The 16,100-nt window shown below is 41.6% G+C and overlaps 1 protein-coding gene across 1 annotated transcript in view; it reads right to left on the bottom strand.

Annotated features, from left to right (window-relative positions):
* Positions 1-16,100, bottom strand: part of c1h8orf34 (chromosome 1 C8orf34 homolog) — a 295,839-nt gene that overhangs the window by 127,258 nt on the left and 152,481 nt on the right. The window contains exon 7 of the mRNA XM_034169848.1: positions 13,891-14,057. Within this exon, the coding sequence (XP_034025739.1) occupies positions 13,891-14,057 (167 nt within the window). The remainder of the gene's footprint in view (positions 1-13,890; positions 14,058-16,100) is intronic.

Here is a 16,100-nt window from a genome sequence, read left to right as displayed (position 1 = left end):
TGAGCTGCGATTGCTTCTTGTTCATGTCGTTCTGGGGGAAAGTGATGTTTGCTCTTTAACACCCTGCTTATTGTCTTTCACAAGACTATTTGTGCTGTTTGTTCCAGAGTAATATATATAAGATGTGTCAGTTTGCATTTATTAAATTCCACACAGGTTAAACGTACCAGACAATGAATATTTGGAACATTTGTTTTAGCAACTTTTCAGGAGTCTCATGCATGCAGTCTCTTCTAAATGTTATGAAACGTATAAAACATTATATTTTGGTAATAGAATGTTCATTTGCAATTGTCGTCATGTGGTTTCTCTATGTTGTTTTGACTGCAGCACCTCTCTGGCGTGCAAGGGATTATGGGATATCTCAATAGGACGAATGAGATGTTATTGCAGATTCTGTAAGTGCAGCACATGAGAAGCTGAATGAGGAATCTGAGTGTTTGCAATTGTTCTGGATCAAGACTAAGATCCAGGTTTTCAATGACTTCCTGGATTCACCCCATCAGAAGTATATCTTTATGCAGTGAAAGCGTTGAACTTAGACACATTTGCTTATCTCAGCACTGACATTCGTGTCTCTGTGTTCTCGACTTTTGAGAAAGATGTTTGGATTATGGGGTCATGAGGTCCCTGAACAGAGGTGTTTGGCGATGCCAATACGTGGGCTGTCCGTAAAGTATCGGTCCTTTTTATTTTAAAAAAAAAAAACTATATGGATTTCATTCATATGTTTTTACGTCAGGCACGTTTGAACCCTCGTGCGCATGCGTGAGTTTTTCCACGCCTGTCGGTGACGTCATTCACCTGTGAGCACGCCTTGGGAAGGAGTGGTCCCGCCCCCTCGTCGGAATTTCATTGCCTGGAAATGGCGGAATGAAAAGGACTTTTTTTTCCATCAGATTTTTTTCAGAAGCTGTTAGAAACTGGCACCAGGAAACCATTCAAAAAATTTATCTGGCTTTCGGTGAAACTTTTGCGGGCTTCACAGAGAATAAGGACTGTTAACTGTCGCTTTAAGGACCCCTTTAAGGACGCTTGGTGCACCGCGGTCCGAGCTGCGACAACGCGGCACAAAACACCGTATCATTTCTAAATGGATAGCTCTGTGGATACGAGACGTCGTGTGCTCTTTCTCCGGTAATCACAAGAGCTGGACATCAGCCATTTTCCGGCAGATTTCACTTTTAACCAGAGATTTTGTCGTGGAACACCGCGCGGAGGCTTCGCGCGTCACGACCGATCGCTTGATTAGCGAGACAAAGAACGCCTCCGTTTTGGCGTGTCAGAGGACAAGTTTGGACATGCGTATCTCGGCTTTCAATGCTTACCAGTCCAGTAAGTATCAGAGAAATTGTGGAGAGCTAGACATGTCCAAACTTGTCCTCTGACACGCCAAAACGGAGGCGTTCTTTGTCTCGCTAATCAAGCGAATCGGTCGTGACGCGCAAAGCCGGCGTTCCATGACAAAATCTCTGGTTAAAAGTGAAATCTGCCGGAAAATGGCTGATGTCCAGCTCTTGTGATTACCGGAGAAAAAGCACACGACGTCTTGTATCCACAGAGCTATCCGTTTAGAAATGATACGGTGTTTTGTGCCGCGTTGTCGCAACTCGGAGTGCGGTGCGCCAAGCGTCCTTAAAGGGGTCCTTAAAGCGGTCCTTAAAGCGACAGTTAACAGTCCTTATTCTCTGTGAAGCCCGCAAAATTTTCACCGAAAGCCAGATAAATTTTTCAAATGGTTTCCAGGTGCCAGTTTCTAACAGCTTCTGAAAAAAATCTGATGGAAAAAAAGTCCTTTTCATTCCGTCATTTCCAGACAATGAAATTCCGACGAGGGGGCGGGACCACTCCTTCCCAAGGCGTGCTCACAGGCGAATGACGTCACTGACAGGCGTGGAAAAACTCACGCATGCGCACGAGGGTTCAAACTTGCCTGACGTAAAAACATATGAATGAAATCCATATAGTTTTTTAAAAAAATAAAAAGGGCCGATACTTTACGGACAGCCCACGTATCTTTGCAGGAGAACAAAGGTCCAAGTCTTTCAGATCCTGGTAGGGCTTCCTTCCTGAGACTTGGACACTAACCAGTGGTGTCAGGCAACAAGTGGATGTCATTGGTATGACATCTCTTTGGAGGATCCTTGGGTAACGTGTAACGTTGGAGTGCCTTTGTGTCAAATGTGCAAGAAGGCCAAAAATCTAAGTCAGTAGGTCATTTTTTGTTTTCTGAGGATTAGCAACTCCAAAGGCCACAGTCTTCAGTCAGAAAAGGGTGGATTGTCCCCTTTCAGTCAGAGGAGAGTTACTGCCCCAAATGTTCAGGTATCTTGGGGTCTTGCTCACAAGTGGGTGAAAGTTTGAGCATGAGATTGAGAGACAGATTAGTGGTGTATGTGATTTCAGCAGATGCTGTACTGGCCGTCATGGTGAAGAAAGTGCTGAGGCAGTAGGCAGAAGGCGAGGGTCTAGCTTTGGGTAAGGACCAAAAATAGAAGGTCACAGATACAAACTGCAGAAATGAGGTTTCTCCATTGGGTATCTGGACGTACACTCCGGGACAGGGTGAAAAGCTCGATTATCCAGGAGGGAAAAACCAACTGATGCCCAAACCAACTGAGGTGGTTTGGGCATGTGGTGATGATTCTCACAGGAAGGGTTAGAGGACTTGGCTGAGGATAGGGAAGTGTGGGAGCTTCTTGGTCTACTGCCACCATGACTCAGACCCAGATAAGTGGCAGAAAATGAATGAATGAATCAAACAAAACAGGAATACTGTTATTGTACATGTAACTCTGTATCACCCTTAAACTATTAAATGGCAAAAATAAACTTGGCACCAATTTTTTTAAATATTGTTCAAATTTATATTATATAACTACAAGTTAACATAATTATTAAAATTAATCAATAACTTTAATATTATTAAAAATTGTGCTGTTTCTGTCTTCTATTCTGAGTTTTTATAGCTATCTTTCCATTGATTTTCTCCATGTTTGAAACAGATGACACCAGGACAGCTGTGATTTGATGGTCTACTCCCAGTGTATGAAAGAACCAGACATTATATAGGTGACAGCTTGACTACAAACTGACAAATCACTGTATACACCTACAAAATTTTGGAGTTTTTTTTTTTTTTTTTTTGCAGAAATCTGATTTTGAACACCCGGCACCACCACATGCATACACACACACACACACACACACACACACACACACACACACACACACACACACACACACACACACACACACACACACACACACACACACACACACACACACACACACACACACACACACACACACACCAAGTAAAGTAGGTAGGTAGGGTTGATGAAACAACTAAAATTAAGTTATTATTATTATTATTATTATTTTATCCAAAGATAAGGTGAGGTCAACATTGTCCTACGAAAGATTCAAAGATGGAAAAAAAAAAAGAAAAAATATGAGTTAATTTAAAATGTGTGGCTGGACAGACCCTACAGGGTGTGCTGATGCCCTGTCAGTCAAATAGGTAAAAAAAAAAAAAAAAACCCTGCAAAACCATTCAGAGATATGGTTACATATGACAAAACAGTTGTACTATTTATCTCCAGTCAAAATGATTCTGTAAATGGACAGAAGACGTGCATGCTGTTGCAGCAACATATTGATTCCTTACTGTGCAAGTGATGCTATATAAAATAATAAATTAAAATATATTAATTTATATAGCGCCAACCCACGACAAAATCGCCTCAATGTACTAGTGGTAAAACAAGTAGAACAAATGAGTCTTTAGTCTGGATTTAAAAGTCTCCACAGTATCTCACAGGCTTTATGTGCGCCGGGAGATCATTCCACAGTGCAGGCACATGATAAGAAAAAGCTTTGTGACCGGTAGACTTTTTATTCACCCTGGGAACACAGAGAAGCCCTGCATCCTGCGAACGCAGGGCCCGAGCCGGTACATAGGGCTTAACCAGGTCAACCTGGTAGGGAGATGCCAGTCTGTGAACAATTTTATAGGCCAGTAACAGAACCTTGAAATCTGATCTCACAGAGCCAGGAAGCCACTGAAGAGACGCCAAAATGGACGTAATATGGTCAAACGTTCTGCTTTGTGTCAAAAGTCTGGCAGCAGCATTTTGAACCAAATGAAGACCCCTAATGCTGGACTGCGGTAAACCAGAAAATAGAGCATTGCAATAGTCAATCAAGAAGAAACAAATGCATGGATCAGGGTCTCAGCATCAGCCATAGACCGGATGTGACAAATCTTCACTATATTTCGCAGATGGAAGAAAGCAGTCCTCGTAATGTCTCTAATGTGGAGGTCAAAAGACAAGAAAGGATCAAAAATTACCCCAAGTTCCTCATTTTGTCCGTTTGAAATTTTATATTTAATATCTTAACTCCACATGACTGGAAGAGTGAAAATAATACACATTTCTTTGAGGGATCAATAATGAATCATATGATGACCACATACGGCAAGGGCCATCCATCATCTTGGGCGTGCATTTGGTTCCAGCTCCAGTATTTGTGCAGAGACCATTGGTCTAATTAAGGCACAGAAATTCTCCTGAGTTGTCATTCATTTTTCCAAGTGCAGCTGTCACCACGTGCTGTGTGATAGTGTCACTTTAATCAAGTCTACAGTAGACAGTCAGAGTGACAGCCAACATGGTCCTGGACTCCCTGTGGAGAGCACTGTGACCAGGCTCAGACACTGGATCAGAAACAACCTTGCTGCATTATTTCCTTTGAATTACTGCCCTGGAGCAAAGTGGAAAATCCACAAGGGGAAGCTGACTGGATTTCAGAGCCGTGATCAAGGAGGGCCATCACAGCCCATCAACATCCTGCTTAATGGCTGCATCTATCACCATTACATAAGGCTGTCCTGGGCAGTGCCTGGGTTTGGCCCAGAGAAGGGAAAGAAAGGTTCTGTGTTTACGTGCTTACGCTTCACAAGCAGAGTGATATAAAACAACCAAGCACCATATGTTCAATAGGACTAAATAACAGCAAATGCGCTCCATTCCCATTCCCCCCCCCCCCCCCCCATGTCTGTAATGTACACAATACAAACACAAGTATGCTACAATATGTCAAGTTAAACAGTTTACTATGAATAACAACCAAATCAATGCTTCATTTGTCATCAGTGTTCTTTCATTTTTCCACAAAAGTAATAAATACGTCAGGTGAAGTTATTAATGAAGCAGAGCTCAAACCCAAACTTGAGTAATTCAGCACTACAGATAAGAGCAGAGCGCACTGTGCCATCTGACTTAATTAGATTGTAAATACAACATTCATAATAAAAGCCTCCCATTTTGATTCTTTTTAAGAACAGTTTTCTTTCTCTTCCCCAGTTAGGGGTCCTCACAGCAGATCAGTCATTTCCATCTCAACCTGTCCACTGCATGTTCCTCTGTCACACCAACCTACTTGTCCTCCTTCAGCACATCCATAAGCCTCCTCTTTGGACTTTCTCTTCTCCTCCTGCCTGGTGGCTCTATCCTCAGCATCCTTCTCTATATATACACTGGGTCCCTCATCTGCACATGTCCAAACCATCTCAATCTCACCTCTCTGACTCTGCCTGTAAACCATAGGTGTCAAACTGATTCCAGAAAGGGCCAAGAGGGTGCAGGTTTTCTTTGTAACCAACAACTCTACCAGGTGATTTCACTGATGAACTCTTTCCATCTGCTCAAAGTGATATTCATCAGTGAAATCACCTGCTGGAGTTGGTGGTTACAAAGAAAACCTGCACCCTCTTGGCCCTTTCTGGAATCAGTTTGACACCTATGCTCTAAACTGTCCTACCTGTGCTGTCCCTGTGACACGTTCTTCTCCAATCCTGTCCATACTTGTCACTCCCAAAGAAAACTGCAACATCTTCCACTCTGCCACCTCCAGCTCTGCCTCCTGTCTTTTCGTTAGTGCCATGGTTTCAAAGCCACACAACATAGCTGGTCTCACTGCTGTCTTGTAGTCTTTCTCCTTCAATCTTGCTGATATTCCTCTGCCATAAATTACTCCTGCCAACTTTCTGCATCCACTCCACCTTGCCTGCATTCTTTTCTTCACCTCTCTGCCACACTCTCCATTACTGTGGATAGTTGACCCCAAATATTTAAACTCATTTACTTTCACCACCTCTACTCCTTGTAATCATACTATTTTACCAGGCTCCCTCTCATTCACACAAATGTACTCAGTCTTGCTCATATGGACTTTCATTCCCCTTCTCTCCAGAGCATATAGTTGCATGCAAAGGTTTAGGCATCCTTGATAATGTTCATGATTTTCCTTTATAAATCATTGGTTGTCTGGGTCAAAAATTTCAGTTAAATATATGATATAGCAGACAAGCACACTGATATTTGAGAAGTGAAATGAAGTTTCTAGTATTTACAGAAAGTGTGCAATAATTATTTAAACAAAATTAGGCAGGTGTATAAATTTGGGCACCCTTGTCATTTTATTGATTTGAATACATTTAGCACTAATTATTGGAACACAAGATGGGTTTGGTAAGCTCACTGACCCATGACCTCCTTGCATCAATCATGAGGAAGGGTATTTAAGGTGGCCATTTGCAAATGTTTCCCCTCTTTGCATCTCTTCTAATGAGTGGCAACATAGGAGCCTCTAAACAACTCTCAAAGCACCTGAAAACAAAGATTGTTCAACATCATGGTTTAGGGGAAGGATACAAAAAGCTATCTCAGATATTTCAGCTGTCAATTTCCACTGTGAGGAACATAGTGAGTAAATGGAAGACTGCAGTCACAGTACTAGTTAAGGCCTGAAGTGGCAGGCCAAGAAATATCTCAGATAAGCTGAAGCGAATGATGGTGAGAACAGTCAGTCAACCCACAGACCTGCTCCAAAGACCTACAACATGATCTTGCTGCAGATAGTGTCTCTGTGCATCGTTCAACTATACAGCGCACTTTGCAGAAAGAGATGCTGTATGATGTTGTAATGCAGAGGAAGCCTTTTCTGTGTACACTCCACAAACAGATTCACTTGAGGTATGCTAAAGCACATTTGGACAAGACAGCTTCATTTTGGAATGTGGTGCTTTTGGTGCATTTTGGACATAAGGGGCAGTATGCATGGCTGAAAAAGAACAGCATTCCAAGAAAAACACTTGCTACCTGCAGTACAATTTGGAGGTGGTTCCCTCATGCTATGTGGCTGTGTGGCCAGTGCAGGTACTGGGAATCTTGTTAAAGTTGAGGTCACATGGATTCCAGAAAGTTGAAGTTGTGCCGGGGCTGGATCTTTCTCCAAGACAGTGGGCCTCATGTATCAACGTTGCGTACGGCGATATTTGAGCGTATATGGGGTGTACGCCAAAACGGCTGCGCTACTTGGCATTTATCAATGTGGTCGTTGGCGTACGCTGCGCTGAAAATATACACCAGGTCGAGAGGTGGCGTAAATTATACAGCAAAATGAACCAGCGCTGGAATCCACATAAAAATGATGATCAACATGATAAACAGTGCCATTATACAAATCAATGCATATGTTACATAAATAACACTTTCCTGATTATACTACATAATAATCAATACAAATCCCGCCTTTGCGGGATTGTTATGGAGCACGATCCATGGCTACAGCGCTGACAGGAAGGAAAGCACTGCTCGCCTTTTTCTCCAGACTTTGAGCCTGGAGCCAGAGCAGCGCTGAGCTTAACTTCATGTGGTGTGATCGTTTTAGACTACGAAATTGATAATAACAACTGTAGTTTCGTCATTCCCTTAATTCGCCCGTGCTGCAACCAGGTTTTGTCGTCTCCATTCGGTTGTCACAATAAAATAAATACAGAAATACATTTAAAAAATAAAGACATCTGACAGATTAGGCGTGTCTTATTAATTGAGCAAGCAAATATCCACATGTCAAGAATTATTGACATGTGAAAAGAGAATACAGTGGTCCCTCGCTATAACGCGGTTCACCTGTCGTGGCCTCGGAGTCTCGCAGAGTATTTAGTCCAATTTTGCATGCCTTTTTTTTTTTTACAGTGTTCCGTGTTCTGCGTATCTGTTTATAAGAATCTTGTTGCCCAGAAGAGAAAAGAGCGCCAACAACTACTCATAACTGTGTTTGGCACACAGAAACAAACACCTGCTGCAGCAAGATATGAGTGGGAAAAGGCGCGGCGTCAGGACGCAGAGGCCCGATCTGTGACATACTGGTCAGTCACTATTCATAATTTCTTATGTGTCCGACCTCGTTCGTTGATCGTTAAAATTAATTTGTTAGTTCTAAATGCCATCATAATTATTTATAGGAAAACGTTCTATTTTTATTTCTCAAACAAATGTTTGGGCCTGAAAACAGTTTGGTATTATTTTCCTACTAAGGTTTGAACTTTGAGAGTGTTTACACACGAGAGAAAAGTGAGAAAATGTTCATGCCTGATTGAGAAAGTGTATAAACTGTGTAGTGAGGGGTTTTACAGCTTTGAAACATCTATAATAATTGTAAAAAAATAACGCTGACTACGTCGCGGTTTCGCGTATTACGGGCTATTTTTTAGAACGTAACTCCAGCGATTAATGAGGGACCACTGTAACACTTTATTGATTATATACTACAAAACAATTGATACGACAGCCGCTTTTGATGCTCTATTGGCACGCGTCGTGATTGGTGGAGTTCTTTTTCATTGCCGTCTTTCCGACTTCCATGTCGTAAAATGAGGGTGTGTCTGAAGTAGAGTCTGAATATTTATGGGCGTGTTTATTATAATTACGATCGTTTCCACCCGCCGCATTTATCAAGATCATGTCAGGCATACGCCAGAAATGGGCAGGTACGCACTGCTTGATACATGTCACGGTGACTTTGGTGTATTTCAAGTTTACGCCGTAAATTTACGCCACAAGTGCGCAGCATTGATACATGAGGCCCAATGACCCTAAACAAAATCAAAATCTACTAAGGCATTCATGCAGAAGAACAAGTACAACCTTCTGGAATGTCCATGCTCAGAAACCAACAAACCTGAGATGTTTTGTAGAGAAGAATGGTCCAAAATACCTTCAACCAGAATCCAGACTCTCAATGGAAGCTATAGGAAGCGTTTAGAGGCTGCTATTTCTGCAAAAAGAGGATCTACTAAATACGGATGTATTTTTTTCTGTGGGGTGTCCAAATTTATGCATCTGCCTAATTTTGTTTAAAGAATTATTGCACACTTTCTGTAAATCCTATAAACTTCATTTCACTTCTCAACTATCACTGTGTTTATCTGCTATATGATATATTTAACTGAAATTTCTGATCAAAACAACCAATGATTATTAAAGGAAAATCATGGAAATCATCAAGGGTGCCCAAACTTTTACATACAGCTGTATCTCCACCTACAGATCACAATGTCATCTGCAAACATGATAGTCCATTGAATCTCTTGTCTGATCATGTCCGTCAACCTATCTATCACCATAGCAAACAAGGAAGAGCTCATATCTTATCCCTGGTGTAATCCCACCTCCACCTGGAATGCATCTGTCATTCGTACTGCAAATCATACCGCTGTCACACTGTCCTTGTACATATCCTGCACCACCTCCTTCTGGCCTTTTCTATACTTCTCCATGGTATGTGAGTACTTGATTGGCTGCACACCTGAATCAGCTTGAGGTGAAGCAGGGCAAGATGGAAAATGTGTACGTGAGGTGGTACTTGCCGCTGCCACCAGACTTTTGACAGGAAGCAGAAAGTTTGAATAAAACAGTCACATTCTGTAGCAACTTTCAAGTCCAGACTTAAGACACACTTATTTTCCCTTTCGTATGGCTAGCATACTGGCATAATATGTTACTATGCTTTTTACCCTTTTAAATTAATTTTATTAGGAACTGACGTGTGCCGTGGCCTCAACTTTATCTAATGTCTGGGTCTTTTAGTGAAGCTTCGGGCTAGTGGCCGGCAATCACCTCAGTATTTCTTCTGTTTTTGTTGTTGCTTAATGCTGAAAAATTATACTGTATTTGTTGTCTTTCTGATGCCTGATTCTATTTTTTCTCTCTGTTTGAGGTGCGGCTCCATCCAGAGATGGGAGTGGTGTCGTCTTCTGCAAGCCTCTCGTCCTGTGCACTAACGTGGACTCCCAAAATTTCCGGTGTATTCGTTTTATAAATTGCTTTGTCAATTATGTTGGTAGCATGGCCCAAGCAGAGGGTCACCCCTTTGAGTCTGGTCTGCTTGAGGTTTCTTCCTCAAATCATCAGAGGGAGTTTTTCATTGCCACTGTTGCCTGTGTGCTTGCTCTAGGGGTTGGTAAGGTTAGACCTTACTTGTGTGAAGTACCTTGAGGCAACTTTGTTGTGATTTGACACTATATAAATGATAGAAATTGAAAAAAAAAATTGAAATAAATTGAACTGTACTTGAGGACCGGGTTGAGAACAACTGATCTGAAGACCATTCATTCATTCATTTTCTATATCTGCTTGCTCCAATCAAGAGTCACCTGGGGGTGCTGGAGCCTATCACAGCAGTCATATGGTGTGAAGCAGGGTACACCCTGGACAGGACACCACTCTGTCACAGGGCCACATATAGATGGACTAACACATTCACACGTGCACGCCCACCTACGGTCAATTTACCAATACTGCCTGTCTTCAGAAGTGAGAAGAAGCTGGAGCACTGGAGGAGAACCCATGCAAACTGCATGCTGCACGCTGGGAGAAGTGTGTGGAGTCCCAAGGAGTGTACTTCGAGGGTGATTAGGTTTCTAACCCTCCAGGTAAGCCAGTTTTTTTCCCCAGCCAAAGGTCGGATACTTTTCTAATAGACCTCGTACAACTCCTCACGGGGGGGCGGAAACACAGAGGACGGGAAGGAGAGGAACATTAGTAGCCAGTAAACCAGTAGCGATCAGTATGTCTGGTATTTATGCATCATTTGTGCATCATGGTTTCCCATGATGCACCCAGTGTTTCTTTTTATTCACCTCTTTTTGCTCTGTATGCACCACTCTGCTTTTAATCATTGGTGATTGATCTCTGCTCTCTTCCACAGCATGTCTTTTTCCTGATTCTCTCCCCTCAGCCCCAACCAGTCCCAGCAGAAGACTGCCCCTCCCTGAGCCTGGTTCTGCTGGAGGTTTCTTCCTGTTAAAAGGGAGTGTTCCTTCCCACTGTCGCCAAGTGCTTGCTCATAGGGGGTCGTTTTGACCGTTGGGGTTTTTCTGTAATTATTGTATGGCTTTTGCCTTACAATATAAAGCGCCTTGGGGCGACTGTTTGTTGTGATTTGGTGCTATACAAATAAAATTGATTTGATTTGATTTATATTGTGTATTTATATTTGCAAACTCGTTCTTCTTTTTTACTTTCACTTTTGATACTCAGTGGGCTTCTTACCCTGTGTGCTGCTATACAATGATGCTGAAACCTCAATTTCCCTGAGGGAGTCTTCCCAAGGGATCAATAAAGTTCTGTTTAATCTAACCCAGACCCCATAGCAGACCCCACTACCTGCACCAGGTGCACATTTTCTACCTCATGCCACACAGTCATATGATACCCTTTTCTCATGTTTGTGAGAACACCAGGCATCTGTACCACATGTAAATGGTACACTGGTTAAGCACTGGTGATATAGAAACACAGCACCAATAAATATGTTGGTAATTTGAGGACAATCCATCACAGCATCATCTGTATGTGTGACCTCCAGCTTTTTCTGGTGTTCTTCAATCAAGAAATGTGACTTACTGAAGGACCCCAATAAAAATATGCTGCTAACAAGCAGAAATGTATCAGATGTGTCACAGAAGAGCAGAAAACACAGATACACATAAATTACATGACAAAAGAGCTGTGAGGAGACAGTGCTATAATTGGGGGACTTGTTCCACACAGAAAAAAGGCTGCAGGTTGTTCTTACTCAAAGAAAGCGAGCAAAAAGCTGAAGTAGGTGACTTCATGCTGAATTGCATCTGTCCAAAACACACGTCTGGTTTGTACTGAATCACTAAATGCGCTCACAGCATCTCCTGTGCTACTATCAAACTGCTCGTCAGCAGAAAGTATCAAATGACTGATGCACGACTTGTCCACACATTCAGCCAGTACAAACAGTCAAGGTGTTCTCTACATATCATTGTCACAATGCCTACCTTCTTAATTAAACCTGCAGTTATTAACGAGGGGAAGGTTTCACCTCCTGAATTTGAAGGATATTGTATTATCTATTCACTCAGATGAGAATCTACTTTAATTCATTACCCAGTTTGTACATTTATCAGTGTGTGCTCACAGCTCCCACAAAACTCTGTTGAGCAAGAAAATTCTAATCCTGATATTTTTACATTCATTTCTCAAACAAATACATGTCTGCTGTTACAAAAACACAATCTTAGTTTCAGCACACATTTGATATGCTGCTTGTATGCTTTATATGTGAATAAGATTTTGTGATAAAACATCCAAATTAGCAAACTGACCAACCTCTAAATGTAATTGATAAATATGATAAATTAAATAAAACTATGTCTGACATACATTATTTGTGGCATTATTTGTCTTCATGCACATCTTCCAATACTACCACTGTGGCGTTTCACTGAAACCCAACAATTTAGGAGGAGCAGTGCTTGTTAGATACATGGACAGATGTGTGTGTGTGTGTGTGTGTGTGTGTGTGTGTGTGTGTGTGTGTGTGTGTGTGTGTGTGTGTGTGTGTGTGTGTGTGTGTGTGTGTGTGTGTGTGTGTGTGTGTGTGTGTGTGTGTGTGTGTGTGTGTGTGTGTGTGTGTGTGTGTGTGTGTGTGTGTGTGTGTGTGTGTGTGTGTGTGTGTGTGTCAAAATGTGTGCAGAAGAATCACCTTACTCTGATCTAAATAAATGTGAATCAACCCGGAATCTGTGTCTGTGTGAATCTGTGAGTCGGGACCACTTTGATTCAGCTCTGAACTAAGTGTAGAACTAGATTTTTTTTTTTAACAACAAAAAAAAAACCTCTGGCTTGATTTGTTGAGCTAATCAAAGCTTGGCTTTGTAAGTTAAATTCAACTATCTAAGCTTCTTCTGTGGAACATCCTCCTGGTTTTTCCTGGCAATGTATTACTTCATTCTGATTAAGTAGAAAATAAACTGTTAGATTTTATAAACCATTCTCCACTAAATAGCTGTGGATTTGGGGTCAAGTCAGACCTTTCTGATGTTTATTATTCAAGCTAAGTGGATTAACTCTGGTCACGTGGTGCATCACCACCATGGCAGCTTTGGTCTGCGTTTGGAGAAAGAAAAGTAGAAGAACATCAGTACACGTCATGTAATGTGTGCGAATGTTCTTTCTCACTTTTTTCTGGATGCGTTTCAGTTCACAAGGTTTGGGTTTAAACCCTGATCAACAAACCAGTTTAGTTGTCAGATTAATTCATACATGTTGGTTCTGTGTACATGTTCCATAGATTGGTTTGAGGTTACAGAAGATACATAAGAAAGTTGCTTTAACTACATGCGTTTCTTTTCTTGTGATCATTTCAGGCCTGAAGGACTTTTTTCCTCCATGCTCACACAGCCTCAATGTTTATTGTTAAAGTCAAAGCTGATAACTGAAATGCATTTGGACTCCTCAATGTCAGAACAGACTGGCTTAATATGATCATGGAGTTTATGAAAAACACTGAAAACACTGAGGAGCTGTGAAAAAACAAAAAAGCATTTAACTTTAATCTGTTTTCTGTCTTGAGACAGAGAGGAAGTATGAGATTACTCACCCCAGTGTTTCAGACTTACATAATAACACATACTGTATTGTCACAGTGACCACAATCAACAGGCTCTTAAATCTCATAATCCCTTTAAGTATAAAACCCCATTATTGTGATTTGTGTCTAGCTTACCGAGGAGCTCCATGGCATCATCCTCATCCTCCATCTCATCCTCTGTGATGGAGTGGGTGGGGCTGTGCACAGAATTGAAGGAGTCCCGGGACAACATGGCAGCCAGGAGCTTCTTGTGACGCTGCTGCTGCTCCTTCAGCCCTTTCCTCTTCGTTTCCATCTTTAGGCTGGCAAGACGCAGGAAGACAACAATTTATGATTGATGCACGGAAATAGAAAATAAAGGCTAAATGTGGATTACTTCAACTTTTTAATTGCTATTTACTGTCAGCTTTCACACAGTGATTCTATAACAAGTTAACTGTTGACAGACAGCCAGAGTGCAAGCCCCAGTCTACACAGAAAGAAAGCAAAATTTGGGAGGAAAGAGAACTGAAAACCTTACTATGAGGCAGGAGTGTGAACTGGTGCAAGGCTGCACTGCCAAAATCAAATGGACTCCTCAAATTCAGCAGGAAAGAATAACTGAACAAGTTCAGTTTAGACTAATCTGATCTTGATTTTAAGTCCATCAGCACACTAGTCTTTGATTTATGCTCCAGTGGTTAAAGTTTTTGCAGGATGTTCTCTTCACCCACAGTAGCAGGTTTTACAGTCCTGGGAAGCATAATGACCAAATGTAGCACTTTACAACCACTTTGTTTATAGTAATTACATCCTCACATCCCAGTCTATCAGGCTGTGAGCTCAGAGTTTACAGGAAGCACAAAAAAATGTGTGCCTCAGGAGTGCAGAGATGTATAGCGTGGTGACACAGGGGAACCATTCCAGACTCATTATGGATTAAATAATATAGTTATTTCAAATGTAATATGGGTCACTGCGTCTAAGCAAGCAGTCAATAAGAATTATAATAGCAAGCAAAAAATATTAAATTCACCCACTACTTCAATATCAGTGACCACTGAGGCTGACACAGCAGACTTTTGTCTTATATTATTTCAAGACCCCAAATTTTGATTTGATCCAATGGAACATTTTTCCCTGAAATGTCAACCTCAAATCAGAAAAAAAAAGTTGGCACAGTATGGAAAATGCTTAAAAAAAAAAAAAAAAAAAAACAGCAACAGTGATTCTTCCATTTACTCTGAGTTCTGAAGAAAAGTACAAAGATCTTGCAAAGGCATGGCTATGGGGGGACTAGAAAACAGCCATTTTTTGACCTCTGCTCCAACTAAGACGTGTGTTCAACCAAACAAGACCTAGGAAAGACGAGATGTGACAGGTGTGGTTGCAGCAGGTACATGTGGGTAACATGGAGGCCTGGTGATCTCAAGGAGCATGGTTGGTGTCCCCTGATATAAAGAATCACAGCTGAACACATATCTTTCAACCTGACATCAATGAGACCAAAATCAAGTCAACATAGCCAGTCCAAAAACCTTCTTAGTGATGTGTATGATATAGTGGATTTTACTCCACAAGAGACTTTTTCTTGATGATTTAAAAGAAACTGAGTGAGAAAGACTCAACCAGAGCAGAACTGTAACCATGTCAGGTCATAAGGCATTAGTTTTTAAATCCTGCTTTAAACTTGCTTCTTCCAGTTAAGTGTTATAGGGGTGGGTTGGGATAGGTCCTGGACAGGCCACCGGAGCACCTAGAGGGAACCCACACAAACATGGTGAGGATATGTCAACTCCACACAGAAAGGCCACAGCTTAGAATCAAACTCACACCCTTCTCACTGTGAAGCAGAAGTGGGACGAAGTCACTGTCAAGTCATTATCAAGTGACCAATCTGCAAGTCCCAAGTCAAGTCTCAAGTCAGCAATTGGTGGTCATTATGACTTGAGACTTGCTGATTCATGACTTGAGAGTGACTTCGTCTCACCTCTGCTGTGAGGCACCAGTGCTAACCATTAAGCCACTGTGCCACTGGAAACCTTTTATTAAGAAGGACTGTTAGAAGTCACGTGCTTCTCTTGATATTTCTTTTCCCAACAGCTTTCTGCATTTCTCTGGTAAATTGTATTATCTGCAGCAAAGAGAACAGATGAACCAAATAATATAATATTTATCCTCTATAGTTGGAGGCCATTTTCTGCCTCTATATTGGTGAGATTCATTTCCATATCCTGCTGTCTGCGGTCGTGGATTAAAGGACAGATTAGCACTAATTTGATATTAATGTCAATTTAATGACTTCTATATTTCTCTCTGCCCTCTGAAGTATTGCTGTTATAATTTGATATGCCAGTATGTGCAAG

Source organism: Thalassophryne amazonica, chromosome 1 (genome assembly GCF_902500255.1).
Source record: "Thalassophryne amazonica chromosome 1, fThaAma1.1, whole genome shotgun sequence".
Lineage (NCBI taxonomy): Eukaryota > Metazoa > Chordata > Actinopteri > Batrachoidiformes > Batrachoididae > Thalassophryne > Thalassophryne amazonica.
The sequence above is the reverse complement of the archived record's forward strand: the minus strand, read 5'-3'. Positions and strand labels throughout refer to the sequence as shown.